At 39.6% G+C, this 21,002-nt stretch overlaps 1 protein-coding gene across 1 annotated transcript in view; it reads left to right on the forward strand.

Annotated features, from left to right (window-relative positions):
- Positions 1-21,002, forward strand: part of TTC28 (tetratricopeptide repeat domain 28) — a 379,564-nt gene that overhangs the window by 237,872 nt on the left and 120,690 nt on the right. The window contains exon 6 of the mRNA XM_036353570.1: positions 13,250-13,757. Within this exon, the coding sequence (XP_036209463.1) occupies positions 13,250-13,757 (508 nt within the window). The remainder of the gene's footprint in view (positions 1-13,249; positions 13,758-21,002) is intronic.

Consider the following 21,002-nt stretch of genomic DNA (forward strand, 5'->3'; position numbering starts at 1 on the left):
AGACCAATACCACTGTTGAAAACTATCTCTATCCCTAAATGGAATAATCGTAAACCTGAATCATAACCCATCTTCTGAACGTCTGTAATGGTAGACATTGGGAGCAGCCTCCTGGGATTTTTTAGACAGTCCAGACACAGTAACCAGTCCTAGACTTGGCATAGTCCCTAAACTTTTCATTTCATATCTCAGAATTTATATATAATCTTGAGGATAATATTGATAAAATAAAATACATTTCTTTTTAGACTCACATGTACGTCGGCTAACTTGGAGAATTCCAAAGGTAGTTTTGATGTCCGGGGTGGGGATGAACAGTAAAAAATTGTAAGGTGATCAAAAAATAACAGTGTAGTAGAATTGTTGTAGGTCTTTTCTTCCTCAGTCTTAATAACGTTCTGAGTTTGTATTCAGTTTGTGATACAGTTTGACAATAGCTATTAAAAAAATATTGCAAATTAGAAACACCTGCCTGCTAAGCTATTCTAAGCACCTAATTGTAAACAGTAATAATAACCAGTCCTTTTCAGAGCCAGTGCCCTTGGCCTTCTTCACTTTCTGTCAGGGATTTCCGGAGGAGGTAATACAGTATGGTGGAAATACTCTGATTTGCAGTTAGGTAGGCCCAGATTTCAATCCTAATTTTTCCCTTTAGTAATAATTATTTGACTTTGTACCAGTTGCTTAATTTTGTCTGTTTCCTCATCTGCAAAGTGAAGATAAAAATTCCTACCTCATGCCCTGACCGGTTTGGCTCAGTGGATAGAGCATCGGCCTGCGGACTGAAGGGTCCCAGGTTTGATTCCAGTCAAGGGCATGTACCTTGGTTGCGGGCACATCCCCAGCTGGGGGTGTGCAGGAGGCAGCTGATCGATGTTTCTCTCTCATCGTTGTTTCTAACTCTCTATCCCTCTCCCTTCCTCTCTGTAAAAAATCAATAATATATATATATATATAAAATTCCTACCTCAGAGGTCCTGATGGGGATTTGGGATAATGTAAGGAAAGCACCTGATATTACATAATTCATTGATTCTATGATGCTCATTTTCCCTCCCACATTTTATTGTCTCTAAAATAAAATTGGTCTTATAATCAGTAAGTAAGCATACTCTCATTGTTTAATTGCAACATTTGTATCTCTTTGTTTGTGGCACATATTGTAAAGTGCTTCGTAAATTCATGGCAACTTTGATTTTATGAAATATGGTATGTCTGGCTCTCAATGAATAGTATGTACTTATTAAGATATATATATATATATATATTCTAATGAAGATTTTAATGGTGTCAGAAAGAATCTAAATTATATTAGTTTTTCTAGAGCCTAATTTGGGTTACCATTGTAATTATACTCAGGAAAAATAGTATTATAACAAAGATAGTAGTGGCACCTCTTTAATCATTTCATGTCTCATGTGAACAATGCAAAGGTAAAAGGGAGGATATTTCATAAGACTTAGCAAGAATGTGACTGATTGGATGAGGAGGAGCAGAAAGAAAAACAAGACAGATGTGAGGGACCATGAGTTCAATGCAGACAGACAGCAAGGTGACAACTGAGAAGCACTATGTCTATATGTCCTACATTCCTGCAGGTGTAGGAAAATTTTAAGGCACCAGAATTTTGCTTGAAGAGAACTAGAGGTGGGAGGTTTGGTACCACACAGTCCTTCTGGCATTCTTATGTTGGAGGGACGGAGTTTTCTTCCTTTATTTCCTGTGCAGATTGAAGGTCCCGTGAATACCAGTTCAGTTCTTCAAGTGTTTGCTGAGCACCTACTGTGTGCCAAGCATTATGCTAGACTCTAAAGTTACAGAGATAAATAAGGTACTTCTTGGCTTCAAGAAACCCTTAGTATGACCTATCTCATGCTCTTTCTCTTTCCTGAATCCATATCCTGTATCTTTTCTTATTGCGTCAAATAGGAAATATATGAATCATCTCTTTTTGCTTTAGAACATACTCAGTGAAACTTTAGTATATTTTCTTGTATTTACTTTCATCCAAAACAAGCAGACCACTGAGAAACCAATTTAAAAGCTAACAGAATTAAGAGTTTGATCATACTTGTAATTAGAAATTTTATTTATCAGTGTAACCTATATTTAATGGGCTGGCTATTTTTAGAGTAAGCTAATATATATTTTTTAATATATTTTATTGATTTTTTACAGAGAGGAAGGGAGAGGGATAGAGAGTTAGAAACATCGATGAGAGAGAAACATCGATCAGCTGCCTCCTGCACACTCCCTACTGGGGATGTGCCCGCAACCAAGGTACACGCCCTTGACTGGAATCGAACCCGGGACCCTTGAGTCCACAGGCTGACGCTCTATCCACTGAGCCAAACCAGTTAGGGCGTAAGCTAATATTTTTTAAAAATTTAGAAACGTAATTAAAAATTTAGTTTGTCTTCAGAGAACATGTTGTGTTTCTTTTTTATATCTTGGTATAATGTCTTCTTTGTTTGGGTAGTCCCAAAAAGAAATGTCTGTGTGCTTGCATACCCAAATAATTTCTGTGCCAAAGGAGCAGTGACAAATGCCACACACGGGAAATGACATTTTCAGGTTTTTTAATTAATATAATGAGAAGGGAAGGAAGGCACTAATTTAATGCATTTAAATTTTAAATAAACTTACAAAATCGAGTAAATGAATATAAATATGTGACTTTAAAATTACTTAATTTACTCAGTTTTATTGGTATTTTGCATCTATAATAACAGCTAGCAGTAATTGAATACTTATGTGCCATGTACTTTTCTAAGCTCTTTAAGTGTATGATCATAACATCCTATAAGATAGATATCATTACCCTCACTTTATAGATAAGGAAACAAGGACAGAGAGAGTCAGAGTCAGTACCTTCCTTAAGGGGACATAGCCAGCAGAGACAGGATTTAATCACTGTCTAATCACTGCATTACTCTAGAATTGCCAAATCTATTATTATTCAGGAAGCAAAATCAGTAGCTCTTAGAAAAGTTACTAACATTTGATTAAAGTTTGCATTGAATTTGTCACTGAACACTGGCTTGGATTTTAGAGAGAAGAGCAGTGTGTATCTAAAATATATTACAAACTTCATCCGTAAACATTGTCACATAACTTAAAAGGTAGTATTTATTATTTAAAATAAAACCATCAGAAATAAATTCTAAGTGGATCTAGTATATAAATAATTGACATTAAATTAGAGATTATTAAATAAAAAATAGTGTGATTATAATTTCAGGAGTCTAATAAATCTGGCCTTGGGTGCCTGCTGAATATGAGAGCCAAAAGACAGGGAAAAGTCAATGATAACCCTGAGCTTTTTTAAAAAAAAAAAATATATATATATATATATTTTATTGATTTTTTACAGAAAGGAAAGGAGAGGGATAGAGAGTTAGAAACATCGATGAGAGGGAAACATTGATCAGCTGCCTCCTACACACCCCCTACTGGGGATGTGCCTGCAACCAAGGTACATGCCCTTGACTGGAATCGAACCCGGGACCCTTCAGTCCGCAGGCCAATGCTCTATCCACTGAGCCAAACCGGTCAGGGCAACCCTGAGCTTTTGACTGGTTGTTAGAAGAAATAGTGATAACATTTATTTCTTATATTAATCACGGAAGTCACAAGAGTAAGGGAGACTTGGGTAAGGCAGTGAGGGCTTGAGCTTGAGGTGACTGTGAGATGTGATGGAATGCTGGCAAAGCAGAGTGAAGAGAATACCAGCTGGGAGCCGGAAGACCTGGGCTCTAGGCCTGCCTCTGCTGGTCATTAGCAGGTTGACCTTCAGCCAAGGTACTTGACATCTCTTGGCCTCAGTTTCTACATCTAAAGACATTGAGGAGTTACATTATTAAGTGGTTTTCAAACTCCGTTCTAAAGAGTCCCGCAGGTGCCGTAGATTCTCTTAAGGTTACTTGGGGAGCAAAGTGCATCCTAGTCTAAGCAAACCTAAATTACTATACTTTTATTACACAGATCATGTGTATTTGTATTTTGGTTTAAGCAAAATTTGAAAACCAGTGGATTCAGTGATCTATAGAGCCTCTTTCAGCTCTAAAATTCTCTGTCTCTTGTTCTGAAACCCGAGTTTAGAATTTACCCAACAGGAATAGAGGTTGAGTTTGCCAGAATTTGCAGAGAGCTGAGATTGTGGGCAGTTTATTCCTGAACAGTCAGAAGCCATGGATTTCAGAAGGTCTCAGCCTGCATTAGGACCTGTAATGATATTCCTTCATGGATAGTTGCAGAAGTTCCAGTTGTTTCTTAATTTTATAACATCTTTCCAGGTTCCTTGAGGACTCCTTTCCATCCAGTTTAAAGATTTCTTTTTTAAATTGTCATCTGCTGGCCCTGCAAATAAGCCCCTTCTCTTGGGCTTCTTTCCTTCTGTGAAATGTCTCCTCTGCCTCTTGTATATGCGCTTGCACACGTATGTGTTTTCCATCCCTTTCCCTCTCCAGCTTTCTCCCTCATACCCTCCCAGCCAATGCCAGATTTCATGATTAATGTAAGTAATATCTTCAAAGGGTGATTGACTACATTCCAGCCCCCTACAGAACAGTGTTTTATAGCTCACTAAAATTCAGGTTGGCTGGCAAGTGTGGAATGGAACAGTTTTGATTGGACTAAAACAGCATTATGGTGGAATGTCTCCTAGCCCAGGTCGAACGATTGCATAAGAAACCCGAGTGCTTTGCGTCATAAAAAACTCATTACACATTTTATTTATTGATTGCTGAGAGAGAGAGAGAGACTCATTTGTTATTTTGCTTATATTTTCATTGGTGGCTTCTTGTATGTGCCCTAATGGGAGATTGAACCTGCAACCTTGGCATATAGCAGTGAAGGCGAACCTATGACACGCGTGTCAGAGGTGACACGTGAACTCATTTTTTTGGTTGATTTTTCTTTGTTAAATGGCATTTAAATATATAAAATAAATATCAAAAATATAAATCTTTGTTTTACTATGGTTGCAAATATCAAAAAATTTCTATATGTGACACGGCACCAGAGTTAAGTTAGTGTTTTTCAAAATGCTGACATGCCGAGCTCAAAAGGTTAGCCATCACTGGCCTATAGGACAACACTCTAACCAGCTGAGAAACCCAGCCAGGGCCAAAAAACTCATTTGAGACTAGGTTACTGCCTGTCACTCTCCCAAATAAAACTGAAGATGTAGGTGAAACTGAGAGTGGGAAATAAATTTCCAAAAATAATCTTAACTGATTATTTCAACTGAGTGAGAGAATTTATCCCCAGTCAAACTCAACTAGACTCTGATAGGACTATCAAGACTCTAGGATTTTCACTTGGTCATCACTTCTTGGCCAAAGAGCTTTGTAGAATGAAGTTCTTTGTAAAAAATCTTCCTCAATAGATATCATGTGGCTGCAGTGTTAGGATGTAAAGGAGGGAGGAGAATCCTTAAGTAACCTGGAGGAAATGTTAGGGAGTAACATTTCTGTCCCCTGACATTCAGCATCAACCTCACCATTCACTGTCGTTCATGAGGAGGGAGCACACACTCTTCCATTGGCTGCAACTTGGCAGCTGCAGCACATAGCACAGATGCCTGTTGTATTGCATCAAGTTTACATGGAGCATCAAATTTTTAAAAAAATGAAATCATTGTAAATCCTGGCAGTTTTTATGGTATAATTAAAATGTCTAACAGGATACCTCTGGGAAACTAAATGCAGTTTTACTATTTATAGAGCCAGGAGAGGTAGTGTTTCTTGCCAACTTTCATATCTTATGACCTATAAATTGCTCTTAATAGCTAATCTGTCATCCCAGGTTCTCATACAAGAAAGCTTGTTTCCTTATTAATCTGTTAATTTGCATCTGCAAACGACATTTACAAATTCTTGGTTGGAAAACATTGCTGTATTAATGCTGGGCATTATAAATAATTTATCACCTGTGATAGCAACGCTAAGGTATTGCTAACAGATCTCTCTGACAGTGTGTTATTCTTCCAACCCTAATATAATTTAGATAAAAATAATTATGAAAACTCCTCCGGTCCCATAGAATTAGAAAAGGCTGACAGGTTACCATGGAAAAGCTGTGACTATCACTAATCACTCTCTAAGCTCATAGTAATAGATTCAAACCAACTGCTCCAGCTATGGCATAGTATAACGGTAGACATAATTCAGGTGTACACAGATATTCTCTTACCTTCTCAATAACAACTGCAGAGTAGTCCTGCAACCCTAGGTTCATGTAATGGCACACACTGGTTAGATTGATTGCAATAAGCCCAGTTATTAAGTATGTACAGCATGAAAATGATTTAAGACTACTAAAGACCCTGTAATTAAAATGTTCCCTGTTTGTGTGGTATTTAAGTCTCATCTTCAGTTTGTGGCTGTGAGTTCACAATTCTTAGAGATCCAATTTCAGGAAGCTTTCCCTGCCAAGAACCTTAATATTTACTATATTTTGTTTGTGTTTTGTTGATTTTTCTCTATTTTAATCCAAGAAGATTTTGTGGGAGCAGGAAATAAAGCATGAAAGGGAAGAAATCAGAGTAATGAGAGGATTAAGTTCATATCATAGGCTGAAGCCAGGGCAGAATTTGCAAATATTATGGGATTATATCTGGCTGTTAAAGGGAGGTTCTGAGTCAAACCGTAAGCTTCCTGGTGACCCAATTAAAAAGATAAATTTGACCATTTATAAGATTCACATTTTTCTTAAGATAAAACTATAAAAAAACACCCAACCGGAAAAGCAAAATGAAAAAAGAATCCAAAAATGCGAGAATAGTGTAAGGAGCCTCTGGGACAGCTTCAAGCGTACCAACATCAGAATTATAGGGGTGCCAGAAGATGAGAGAGAGCAAGATATTGGAAACCTATTTGAAGAAATAATGACAGAAAACTTCCCCCACCTGGTGAAAGAAATGGACTTACAGGTCCAAGAAGCACGGAGAACCCCAAACAAAAGGAATCCAAAGAGGACCACACCAAGACACATCATAATTAAAATGCCAAGAGCAAAAGATAAAGAGAGACTCTTAAAAACAGCAAGAGAAAGAAACTCAGTTACCTACAAGGGAATACCCATACGACTGTCAGCTGATTTCTCAACAGAAACTTTGCAGGCCAGAAGGGAATGGCAAGAAATATTCAAAGTGATGAATACCAAGAACCTACAACCAAGATTACTTTATCCAGCAAAGCTATCATTCAGAATTGAAGGTCAGATAAAGAGCTTCACAGATAAGGAAAAGCTAAAGGAGTTCATCACCACCAAACCAGGATTATATGAAATGCTGAAAGGTATCCTTTAAGAAGAGGAAGAGGAAGAAAAAGGTAAAGATACAAATTATGAACAACAAATATGCATCTATCAACAAGTGAATCTAAGAATCAAGTGAATAAATAATCTGATGAACAGAATGAACTGGTGATTATAATAGAATCAGGGACATAGAAAGGGAATGGACTGACTATTCTTGGGGGGGAAAGGGGTGTGGGAGATGCGGGAAGAGACTGGACAAAAATCGTGCACCTATGGATGAGGACAGTGGGTGGGGAGTGAGGGCGGAGGGTGGGGCGGGAACTGGGAGGAGGGGAGTTATGGGGGGGAAAAAAAGAGGAACAAATGTAATAATCTGAACAATAAAGATTTAATTAAAATTAAAAATAAAATAAAATAAAATAAAAAAAAGATAAAACTATAGCAGTTGCTTGGTAGAAGCATTGAAATCTGAAATAAATTTTTCCATTTGTCCTTTTAAAGATGACATCGGGTAATATCGTGGACAGTGTCCTCAAAAATATAGATTATAAATATTTTTATTATTTTTGTCTTTGGTTTTGTGTGACTATTTTTTAAATTTATTTGTGTGTGTGTGACTGTTGAGTAAGAAACTCAAGATCATTGTTTAACTTCTTATAGAATTACCTTATCACCTCAATGCTTATTAAGAGTAGATTTTCAGGCTCTAGTATACACATTGAATAGGGAGTGTATGTCATTTAAGACTATAGGAAGAAGTACATAGACCCTCCAGGGAATGATTTCATCTTATGTTTCTGCAAGTTAATATTTGGGTGGCTGTTGATTCCCCCTAGATAGGCCTGGAATTTGGGTACATTACTACCAGTTAGACTCTTGTATCTGAGTTAATACAGGTATTTAAAGATTAGCTAAGTTCCTGATTTTAGTACTTAATTCTGCTCAAATTTAGTTTTTCTATTAAAATGCCTAAAATGTTATCATCCAGAAACTTATGGTAATTGGTAAATACCTAAAATTTAATCACCCAGAAACATGGCAATTAATATATTTGAACGACTGACTAGTGTTAACTATTACTATGATGATTGGAGCACGAAAATTATTAATTTATGCTCAGTATTATATTGGTCAGGCTAGGCCAGATTATGCTGCAATAACAGTAAATCTCCAAATCTCAGTGGCTTAAAACAACAAAGGTTTATTTCTTGTGCCCACTATATGTTCATTATAGGTCAGTCAGGGCTCTGTCCCACATTGCTGTGATTCTCACTTTAATTTCTGTTCTGATAGAGCAATGTTTAACAAAGAGAAGAGAGAATGTGGTGAAGCATGCACTGTGTACCAAGTACTGAACCTGGCAGGTTGTTTATAAATACTGTTTTATTTAGTACTCATCAAGGCTCTGTGAGGCCTTAATATTCCCATTTTACAGATAAGGAAACTGAGGCTCAGAGATGTTGCAAAACTTGTGCAATATCACATGGTTTGTCATTTGAATCCATGTCTGATTCCAGAGTCTGTCCCTATTATTCTATATCTTTCTGTCTCTTGAGTTATAGGTAATTAACCTGGGACCTTGAATTTTTGGGTACTGAACTGGCAGGGAATACAAGGTGCATGTGGATTTGGACAATAAAGAAGAAATACCATGTTTCTGGTAGTAACTGCAGGTTCATTTCCCCCTTTATAAAACTACATACAATTAGTCAATCAGCAGTTATATTAAACATTCCCTGCATGTACATTTAATTCTTCCACAAAATATAACTCTTATGAAATACAATACGGGGGAATCATGCTAGTTGTAAAGGAAAACATGTTTCATTCTTCAAAATAATGTTTAATGATAGTGTCATCAATGTGGTTGTAGTTTGGGTACTTTAAATGCTTCTATTTTATGCCTCAAACTAAAATCCCTTAAAGGCAATTGTTTTTTCTTTAGCTCCATGTCCCATGAAACTGACTTGTCAGATGTAGTTCTTCTGCAGCTCTCCGGGTCACAGAGCAAGGGGCGATGGCTCCTGTGTGCTAAGGCTACAGCTGGGAATCATGCTTTGGCAAGAATATGGGTCATTTATATCTTGTAAAGAGAAAAGTATTGTCTTATTCCAACCAGAGAGTTTGTTAGCATAACTGTTTGTGTGCGTTTTAGTATTCAAATACAGATGTTCCAAAATGTTTCCACTGTGGGAAGCAGCTGCTGCTATTCAGGCACAAAAATCTCAAAGAGATTAATATACAAAGGCAGCGTGAACCTTAGTGGCAACTGCAGCATCTGCTTGAGGTGGGGCCTCTGATTCCCCATAGATGTGGGTCTTCAGATTCTCGTTAACAGCCTGAAACCATGTTCCAGATCTAAGCTTATTCTACAAGAACAGGAACAAAGACAAGTGATTAATTTGTAATCACTTAGCTGATAAATATCATCATGGGTTATTTGCTCAGGGGCTGTAAAACACTGGACTTTATTTCCTGTGGCAACTGATAGGAATATAGATGTTTGGTCATAATGACTGATGGTTTCAGTTGCCATTACCAGCTCCTGCTTGGTAACAGAGCTCAGCCCCGCCAGCTTGCAGTCACAGAACATCCATCCACACCGCAGTGAGGCATTCACAGAGAACTTTGCACTTTACTATGGACATTCACATGCACTGCTTCATCTGGTTCCCCTCCTAGCTCTATCATTCTCCACACCATTCACATATAAAGTAAGAAGTGAAGAAGTAAGATGACTTAACAGGGTTAGGAGCCAGGGCCTCTGACTCTAAATCCGGTTCCATTCTTTTAAAAAAAAAATGTTTATTTACTTACTTATTGAATTTATTGGGGTGACATTGGTTAATAAAATTATGTAGGTTTCAGGTTTACAATTCTGTAACACATCATCTGTATATTGTATTGTCTGTTCACCACCCAAGTCGAGTCTCCTTCCATCACCACTTATCCTGGCCTTTACTCGATTCTAGCTGCCCCATCTCCCTTCCCCTCTGGTAATCACCATACTGTGGTAATCACCACATCTGTCTATGTGTTCCATTCTTACATAACAGCACCCTGCCTCTCGAATTTCAGAGGCTGTGATGTGCTTCATAAATTATATCATCCTTTCTAGAGATGTTGGTTTCCAGGACACCACCATGAGGCATCCCAGCTGCCCAGCACTGCCTGGTAACTGGAGGGAGCCAGGGGAGAGCTGATGCAGTAGTCCTCCCTCTGTTCCCCACATCCCAGAGGGGAAATGCCCCAATACGCCCTTTCCTTATGTTCAGAGAGCTTCAGCAAATGAGCTCCTGTGTCTCCCTGGCATTTAGAGAAATGAAGACTCAGAAGCTGAAAATCCCAGGGCTGTCATCTGCAGTTGCCATAAACCAGAAGTTCCTAGGAACAGTGACGCCCGGGGTGTTGTGCCTGCCCCAAGCCTTATAAATCCATCCCCTGCAGTGTTCAAGGGCTCATTGCCTCCAACCAGTTCTACTGTTTGGAATTACCACATGAATTATTTATGGTTTGCACATTTGACAGAGGCTCATGGCTGAGTTTCAAAACACTCAGGTCCTGGCTTGGGCCTAGAAATGTCGTCTAGAAAACTGAAGCTCAGAGAAGTTAAATTTCTAAAGGTCCCCAGAGCCTGTAAAGGGCAATGCCATTTTTTTGTTCTTAAATATATTTTTATTGATTGTAGAGAGGGAGAGGAAGAGAGAGAGAAACGTCAATGATGAAAGATAATCATGGATCAGCTGTCTCCTGCATGCCCCCTACCAGGGATTGAGCCCTCAACCTGGGCATGTGCCGTTGACCAGAATCAAACCCAGGACTCTTTAGTCCACAGGCCATTCTCTATCCACTGAGCCAAACCTGGTAGGGCAAGGGCAGTGCAGTTTTGAACCGTGTGTCTGATTCTAGGTTACCTTAGCTCCAGAGTCACAGATCCACGTGTTTTACTTTGAGGGCAACACAGATTTGTGGGGGAGGGTTTGTGGACTGTGTCCTGCTCCCTAGCCATGCTTGTGTAGAGAAGGACCCAGATAGTGAGGTAGGGAGGGCCAACTAGAGAGGCAGAGGAAACAGGTTGAGTCCCTGGTTTGCAGTTGAGGAGGAAGGGGCGGGATCAGGGAGGGGAGAGGAGTTGTGAGCAGCAGAAGGCCCCGCACGATGCTCTGACATGAAGTAGAAGGCCTGTAGAAGGGACCTGAGACCAGTACAGTTCCTTTATAATTTGCAAGCATTATAAAGATGACCAGTGCCTCTGTTATTTTGATCAAGAACTATTTCACGGGCAAAAAAATAGGGTAGCAATTCACTCATCTATAAACTATTAATAAAAGTGCTCTGAAGTGTACCGACATAGAGTACATCTCAGAAAGGAATACCCTTACTCCAGGTGGCACAGCATCTTTTGCTGTTTTTCCCCAGCCTGGAGGCCCTTGTGAAGACCACTTGCCTACTTGTGACAGGGCATCCTTTGTTCCGCCAGGATCACATGTGCATGTTAGGAAGAGGGAGCAATATGAAGGAAGGGGGCTGAGAAGGGCAGAGAAAGTCCAGAGTAACTCCCCTTTAGAAACTAAAGACAAGAACCTAAGCCCTAGCCAGTTTGGCTCAGTGCCATCATAGAGTGTTGGCCTGTGGACCAAAGGGTCCTGGATTCAATTCTGGTCAAGGGCACGTACCTTGGTTGCAGGCAGCTCCCTGGAGCTGACCCTGGTCCGGGTGAGTGTAGGAGGCAACCAGTCAGTGCACATCGATGTTTCTCTTTGTCTTTCCCTCTCTCTTCCACTCTCTCTAAAAATCAATGGAAGAATATCCTCAGGTAAGATTAAACAAACAAACAAACAAAAAGAATCTAAGACTATATGCACTTGGTAAGATTCTAAAACCTGTTATTATTTTTGTTGTTTCCATTTGGTGCACTCTACTGATAGAGAATTATTTTCATTAAAACTTTTCACAGAAAAAGGGCTCGTGTACTTTTCTTTAGACAAGAAATGCATGAGCAGCAAACACTGTGAGGGGACTAGGAAGATAGCATTTTTCTGCACAAAGGCTGGGGTCAGAAGAGCTCCTAGGCATCGCGATCCCTTTGGCGGTTGAACGACCCTTTCACAGGGGTCGCCTAAGACCATCCTGCATATCAGATATTTACATTACATTTCATAACAGTAGCAACATTACAGTTATGAAGTAACAACGAAAATAATCTTATGGTTGGGTCACAACATGAGGAACTGTATTTAAAGGGCCAGAAGGTTGAGAACCACTGTTCTAGGCAAAAACAAAAGCAAAGCTGGAAGAACCACTGTGGGCCTGAAAAGGGGTGGAGAGGCTCCGTGGAGTCCTCGCCATTCAGAGGTATAGTTTGTAACCCACCCATTGCTTTCCTTTGGGGCTCATCTAAACCTAAGCCCTCCGCAGTAACCAGCACGGATGAAGTCACATTAAAGGAACAAAGATAAGAGAACAGACCCTCCAGTGGGTCTTAAGTCGCAAAATTACCAGTCATTCTAAATATATCCCTTACCATTAAGGTGCCCATTTGCTTTTGGGAGAAGGCTAGATAAATGCCTGGGAGTGCAAAGAGCCAAGCATGGATTTCTCCTACGAATTTCTATGCTATACTGGAACTAATTTTGGTCTTCTTCAACATTTCCTTAGACTACAGAGGTTAATAGCTATTAACATAGCTATAATATCATAATATTAGAAATATCAGTAGTCTTTAAGATGAAGGTTATGTGCAGTACAACCTGCTTCTGTGAGATTAGGAATTGAGAGTTACTGATTAAATTACCGTTGTCTTTTATTAGGAGCTTGCTGTTCGGATGGGCTCTTCTTAGTTCTGCATAGGGCTGTGAGCCACTAATAGAGATCAGGGCTTGGATTGGGTGGCTACAGGCAATCTCTGTGGCATTTTATCTGCTGCAGCAAACCAAAGCCATTTTCCGATGTGCTTTCATTTCTCTGCTTTATGCTTTTTCTCCAGGCAGCTTCATCAGCCCTGAGCAGCCTGGGCCACGTGTACACGGCTATTGGAGACTACCCCAACGCACTGGCCAGTCACAAACAGTGTGTTCTTCTTGCCAAGCAATCCAAAGATGAGCTTTCTGAAGCCCGAGAACTCGGCAACATGGGAGCTGTGTATATTGCCATGGGTGACTTTGAGAATGCTGTGCAGTGTCATGAGCAGCATCTGAAGATAGCCAAGGACCTGGGCAACAAACGAGAAGAGGCCCGGGCCTACAGCAACCTGGGCAGTGCCTATCACTACAGGAGGAACTTTGACAAGGCTATGTCTTACCACAACTATGTGCTGGAGCTGGCCCAGGAGTTGATGGAGAAGGCCATCGAGATGCGGGCCTACGCTGGCCTGGGCCATGCTGCCAGGTGCATGCAGGATTTGGAGAGAGCTAAACAGTACCATGAGCAGCAGCTGGGCATTGCTGAGGACCTCAAGGACCGGGCTGCAGAAGGACGCGCATCCTCTAACCTGGGTAAGGACAGAATGGCTTGCAAGAGCCAGGTCGATTCCATGGGCTGGAAATAGCAGGAGTAGCCCACTATCTTTATGTTTTATTCTAAAGAATCTCTTCAATGTGTGTGTTGTATATTTCCTTCAGTTACATTTCCTTGGAGCCTGTCTGCTCTAAATCACATGATCCTTCCTGTCATCACAGCGCTCTAAGGATTAGAACTCTGAAATACTGGAAGAACAAAGCACCCAACCTTTTAATCTGTCTAGAGAGAAGAATGACCAGATTTATCTAATTAGAGAGAAGGGGAATGAAATGAGGATATAAAGCTATATTTGGTTTAAATGAAAGAGAAGCTGCTAGGAAGCCATCAATGAAAGAGAATTTGAGATGTTTTTGTTCAAAGGGGTTTCTTTACTTGGTGACTTTAACCCCACAGGAAGTGTATTTTTCCTCAATAGTACGTGTATTCACAAATGATATTGATAGTTTAGTATAAATGCAAATTATTTTTTGAAAGATCTTTTGAAATAAGATAGATTTGCAGTCATTATTTTGATAGTACTTGGTTATAGTTAAGATTTATATATTTGGGTGGGTTTATATAGTAAAGAGACACTAAATATTGGTAACTGGCTACTTTTTAGAAGATACTATTATCTTGTCTCTATATCTAGGTATGGGTTCATAATGAATGGAAGGAACAGATGTGTTTGGAAGTATAAACTGAACTCAGCCTTATGCCCGGATTTGTTCTGTGTCCACGGGGACTCAGGAAGGGGAGAGGACAAGGAAAAAGTGACCTTATTGGTATTAGTGTATGCTTATCAGATATTAGTAGCAGCAGAGTGTAAAAATCAGCCTCTTATGTGACCTACAAAACCAAGGCACCTCATCTCTATGTAATTTAAGCACTACTCCTCCCTCCCCCCACTTCTGATTATTGTAACCATATGTTTCGTGAATATGGTTGTTAGAAAAAGTCTGGAAGTCCCCTGGAGATGACTCTGACGATGATATTGAGATCAGAATGAGAATCGAGAGAGTCTGTAAGAACTACAGAAATAAGCTCTTGGCATTATACATTCGTTCAATGGATCAAGTATTATTGAATCAATCATTTATTGAATCGTGTGCTAAATCCTGGAATATAGTAGTTGCCTTAAGGGATAGAGAAGTTTTTAAAAAAAGCTTATAATTTAGTTGGGGAAATAAGACTAATACATAGGACAACAGTGGCCTCCCTGCAAGACTGTGTTAATGTTGCAGGGCCATGCAATTCCTAGAAGGGAGACCCTGAGGGCTTGGACTAACCTAGAAAGCTTCTTGGAGAAGATTAGACCTCAAAGAATAGGTGAGATTTGGCCAGGAATGGGATGACATTGATAGTAAGGATTATGTGGAAGAAGTTATAAGAAAGTAGGTTGGCATATCTGAGGGATGGTGGCATGATTAGACTTCAGAAATGTGCTAGGGTGGTAAAAGATTACTATGAAAACTACACAAGGGATATGCTAGTGAACAGGAATTCCTGATGGTTTGGAAATGTAGGCCTAAGAAGATAGACTAGATATTTAAGGAAGACAAGTCAAGCAGTGGCACATAGGATAAATTGGAGGGCTTAGAACAGGGGTGGGCAAACTTTTTGACTCGAGGGCCACAATGGGTTCTTAAACTGGACCGGAGGGCCCGAACAAAAGCATGGATGGAGTGTTTGTGTGAACTAATATAAATTCAAAGTAAACATCATTACATAAAAGGGTACGGTCTTTTTTTTTTTTTAGTTTTATTCATTTCAAACGGGCCGGATCCGGCCCGCGGGCCGTAGTTTGCCCATGGCTGGCTTAGAACCTTACATGGCTATGCAGCTTGGACTATTTAGATTTTCTTTATCATTTTGTATTAGTTTGAATTAGTTATATTTTCCAAAGACTTTGTTCAGTTCATTTAATTTATTGAAATAAAGTTGTCTATAATATTTCCTTATTTTTCTTTTAATGCTTGTAGGATATATGCCCTCTTTCATTTCTGTTATTGGTAGTTTGTGGGTTGTTGTTTTTTTACACCTGTACCATTTTCTAGATCATTCTAGCTTGATATTTATCAATTTTCTTGATCTTTTTAAAAAACTGTGTTTTTCTTAAATTTTTCATTGCTTGTCTATTTTCCATTTCATTTATTTCCAGTCTCATTTTTATCATTTCCTTCTTGCTACTTTCTTGTTTCTCAAGGTTGAACTTAGGTCATTGATTCTAGATCTTTCTTCTTTCTAATACAAGTGTTTAAAAATATAAAATTTCCTCTAAACACTGCTATAGGTGCATCCAGTAATTTTTGATGTATTAGGTTACCTTCAATAAGTTTAAAATATTTTCTAAAGTCATCTGTGATTTACCTTTAACCCCTGTGTTATTTAGAAGTATTGTTTAAATATTAATATGTTGGAGGTTTATTGTTATCAAATTCTAATTTAATTTCATTGTGGTCAGAGAACATATTTGTAGGATATATATTGTATTTTCTATCTGTAGAATTTACAGTTGGTTCTTTTAATGAAAATTTCCATTTAACTGCTAAGATTTATATGTTTATTACATGTATATTTTTCTTTCCATAGCTGAGCCTAGATATTACAAAAGCTTTTATTTTATTTTATTTTTATGTGTGAATATTGCTTTATTTTGTTCTTTTCAAACCTGTTATAGCAGCAAAGAATAAGCCTTAGATCACAGCCCTCCGTGGTGGCTGCTCCTTGCCCTGCATGATGAAGGGGAGAGAGGCTTTCACCCATTTTCAATTCAGGGTCGGGGAGAGGGAAACAAAACCTTTTAAAACATTGTCTACTAATTCCACATCCGTTCTCTTAGAGTTGGACCATGTTGATTACCTGTTGTTGATGTTGTTGTTTTGTAATAGCTTGGTTGAGATATAATTCACATACTATACAATTTAAAGTAGATAATTCAGTGGTTTTTAGTATATTCACAGAATTGTGTATTGATTGCCTTTTGTACTGAGTATTAGTGACATTTTATTGTTTCTTTTTCCTTGCTCTTAATCCTCACCTGAGGATATTTTTCCCATTGCTTTTTCAGAGAGAGTGGAAAGGAGGGAGCGGGGAGGAGGGATGCAGGAGAGAGAGAGAGAGAGAGAGAGAGAGAGAGAGAGAGAGAAGAGAGAGAGAGAAACCATCAATGTGAAAGAGACACATCCACCAGTTGCCTCCCCAATGCACCCCGAGGGGGGGTGGGGAATGAACCCACATCCCTTTGGTGTGCAGGCCAATGCTCTAATCACTGAGCCATACCAGTTAGGGCTATTGTTTCATTTTATATCCTACTAGAGGCCCAGCGCACAAAATTTGCTTGCAGGTACGGTCCCTAGGCCTGGCCTGCAATCAGGACCATCTTCCCTGGCTGCCCGCAGCTGGCCCGGCCCCTGCCGCTACCCACCCCCAGTTCCCCATTTGCCATTGAGTGATTGGAGCCTGTTGGCTTGGGGAAGGAACCGAGAGGTCGGCCATTCCCGCCCGCTTGCCAGCCCTGTCCCCCTGCCGCCACCCACTCCCAGTTCCCCATTTGCCATTGGGTGGGTGATCAGAACCCGCCAGCTGGGGAAAAGGACCAAGAGGTGGTCAGTTTGCCTCATAGTGACTGGTCGAGCGGTCGTTCTGGTCGTTCCGCTGTTAGTGTCAATTTGCATATTACCCTTTTATTATATAGGATATCCAGTAATATGGAATTATATCCAATCTTGTGAATGATACTTGATAGAGATTCTGGATTCTGATATATTTCTCTTAATAGTATTGATTTTGTTGTTTTCCCAGTTAACGTGACTGAATTCAGGCTCCAAATTCAGTCTTCTCTGTGGTGGGTGGCAGTTGAAATCTCTGTTGGGGTCTTTTACCTTTCTTTAACTGGGCTGCTTAGACTCTGCCTTTCCCATATATATTTCAGGAGTTAGAGATGAGGTAGAATTTATATTCAGAATTTAAGGCCCCCTACTGTGACTCTCTATGGGATTTTTTCCTCTGGTTCTTCAAGCCAGCAAGTCTGTGTTTTTCTACCTGAATGTTAGCTCACCACCTTACATTAATTGGGGCTTGCCTTTTGGGAAAGAAAAGATGCTCTTTGGCATTTCAAAAATGGGAAACTTACCCAATGCCATTCCCTTCTCCAAATGCTCAGCTCCAACCTCTCTATAGTTTCTCACTCTTAAGGTTGTACTTCATTGCCTTTACACAGATTCCTCCCCCAGCCTCCTCCATGCCTGTGACCCTCTTCCCCCCCAGACTTCATAGTTATTATTTATGGGAGGATTAGATTGAAAGGAACTCCTCCTCCATTACGGAACCAGAATTCCTGCTATTCTTTTTTAATCCATTGCAATTTGATTTGCTTCTTTTGTCCCTGAAAACAGATCAACAGTGAACTCCTCATGCTGACTTTTACGATCTTTTGACAATTCTAAATTTTCCTAATCAGTATGCGGCATTGGTGTGATTTACGAACTGTTCCTTGAAATTCTCTCCTCTCCTAGTTTCTGTGAAGCATGCTCTCCTAATTTTCTTCTTGGCTGCTCTTCTTGTGCCTTCTTCATTGGTGTTTTTTGAAAATGGACAATTTAAAGTTACAAAAGTGGTACTTACTTTTGTTAAAAAAAAATTCTTATAATACATAAGTGTAAAAAGTAGAAAAAGGAGATCCACTCCCTTACATTTTTACCTTCCCCTTTCCCACTCCTCAGCGTTGGTTAGAATCTTTTCAGACCTGTTTACTATGTACATAAACACATGGCAGTACAGTCATATATGTAAATATACACATCTATGTATAGGTTGTTCCTGTGTTTTATTTCTTGATTTTTTTCTGTTCTTTATATATCTTCCTTTATCATTTTCAATTACTGCTTCAATGTGCATTGTTTCTAAATTTTTGTTCTCCAGCTCTGACCTCTGAGTATTATTTTTGCATTTCCAACTGCCTAGTGGATACTCCATCTGATTTTCATGCTGATCTGTCAAAGTGAGTACAAACATGACATTTTTTTCCTAAATTAATTGCTTCTCCTAGATTTCCTAATTCTGTTGATGACAGCCCCACCCCTCTGGCCATTTGTATTAATTTTCTATTGTCGTCGTAACAAATCGCCACAAACTAGTGGCTTAAAACAACACAGATTTATTCTCTTACAGTTCTGGAGGGCAAGAGTCTGAAATCAGTTCCACCAGCTCAAGCCAAGGTGTCAGCAGGGCTGACTCTTCTGCAGGCTCTAGGGGAGAGTCGGCTTCTAATGGCACCTGTATTCCCTGGCTTGTGGCTTCTTTCTCCCCCTTCAGAGGGCATCGCTCCAATCTCTGCTTCTGTCATCACATTGCCTTGTCTTCTGCCCTGACTTCTCTTGCATCCTCTTATAACGACTGTTGTGATTCTCTCAGGGCCACTTGAATAATCTCAAGATTCTTAGCTTAATCACCCCTGCTAAGTCCTTTTTGCCATGTAAAGTAACACTCACAGTTCCCGAAATTAGGACAACAGCATATTTGGGGGGAGGGGGCATTATTCAGCTTATGATACATCCTAACTTAGAAATCTAAAGTCATCATTGATTTCTTCCTTTTTTTTTCTGAGTGACTCTCAGTCTAACAGTTTTCAAATAAATATTCTCATAAAGGTTCTTTTCTTTCATTGCCTCTTCCTAATTGCCCAGTCTGATGTATTATCTTACTAGTTGGGTTTTCTTCACAACCATCCCACCTTCCCATGTCTTCTCCATCCTGCACATCGATAAGACTGACCCACCTGGAGCTCTAGTCCAGGCAGTCCTCGGTGCACATGGCATACCCCATTATGGTAAGAGTCCTCACCTTTAAGCCCGTCATCCTTTCCATTCTTCAGTTCCACTGCTCCTCTGCACATGCTCCTTCCGCAAACTGCGCTTCTCCATCTTCCCTGACCTCATCACATTGGCCATGCTTTCTTGCTTTAATATATTTCCTCAAGCTGTTTCTTCCACTTAGAACTTCTGTGTCCCTGTTTTGCTTGTCGAAAGTGTACTCTCTTGATAATAAAATAAATTTCTTACCTTGTCTGAGCCCTGGTAACACTTTAAAAATGTCTTTTATTCTGTTTATATTCAATCAGGAATTAGGGTTATTTGTATACTTGTGAGGATATCATTACTGGATTAAAATCATTACAACTATGAACAACCTTCTACTCTGTAGTCTCTGCGTCACTGAGTATAATAAGCGGTACACAATATATACTTATTGGTTAGATTGAATGAGTCAAAGCTTATAGCAAGATACTGTGCCAGGTGATTGGAAGAAGAGTGGTGCCTTTGGAAAGAGAAAGGAAAGCTGGGAGGAGGAATTAGTTTTGGGAAGCACGTGGTAAGTTTGATTTTGTACATGGCCCTTATGTATTTCTCTCACTTTGTGTAATATGAACAAGTGGAACTGGAAACAAGTATTAAGATGGCATCATCCTAATTATATTTATGAGATGAGGAAGGAAAGCCCACCAGCGAGTCTGAGTCAGATGCACAGAGTGGAGGGATCGAGGTGGAGCTCAGGGAGAAGAGGGCTTCAGGGTGTGGGGACATGTCACTTACATGAGAGAAGCCAGGGACAATGAGATTGGAGTCACAAAGAAGATTATTTGACAATAGAAGCTTCTGAAATGGAGAGAACGAAGGTAGAGATGACAAGAAAGCTTTGTGCCTTGGTGGTCAGCATATACTAATACTTATCCACCTTTCATTTGCTTTTAAATAAAACAAGTAGAAACGATTTAGACTTTTTAGATTTCTTATGAACAACAAAGAATAGCCTAGCTGTTTTCTAAGCATGTCTTACTTGTGAAAATGTTAATGTAAACTTTGGCTTGGAAAATGTCCATCTTTTTCTTTTATGCACAAATCAACTATAGTTGTATGGCAATATTTCTGAGGCCTCTGTTTTTTTGTTTGTTTGTTTGGTGGCCTTCTTTATGGTTCTAATTTAGGCAGTTGGGAGTCAAACCTCAGTTAGACTGCAGAATAGGTCACTGGATTACAGCTTCAAAGTCCTTTCACCCTGAGCCTCACAAATCTTGTCATTTTCTAGGGAGCCAGACAGAATGGCCTCTCATCTTACTTAGAGATAAACTGCAATTAGTAGAGTGAAAAGGGAGACAATTAGAAGGATGGCTAGTTTCATTTCCCCTCTCCCCTCCCACCCTGGGAGTCATGTGTTAGAGTAAAAGTTTGGTAGCAATTCTG

The sequence above is a fragment of the Myotis myotis genome, unplaced genomic scaffold (genome assembly GCF_014108235.1).
Source record: "Myotis myotis isolate mMyoMyo1 unplaced genomic scaffold, mMyoMyo1.p scaffold_m19_p_20, whole genome shotgun sequence".
In the NCBI taxonomy this organism is placed as follows: domain Eukaryota; kingdom Metazoa; phylum Chordata; class Mammalia; order Chiroptera; family Vespertilionidae; genus Myotis; species Myotis myotis.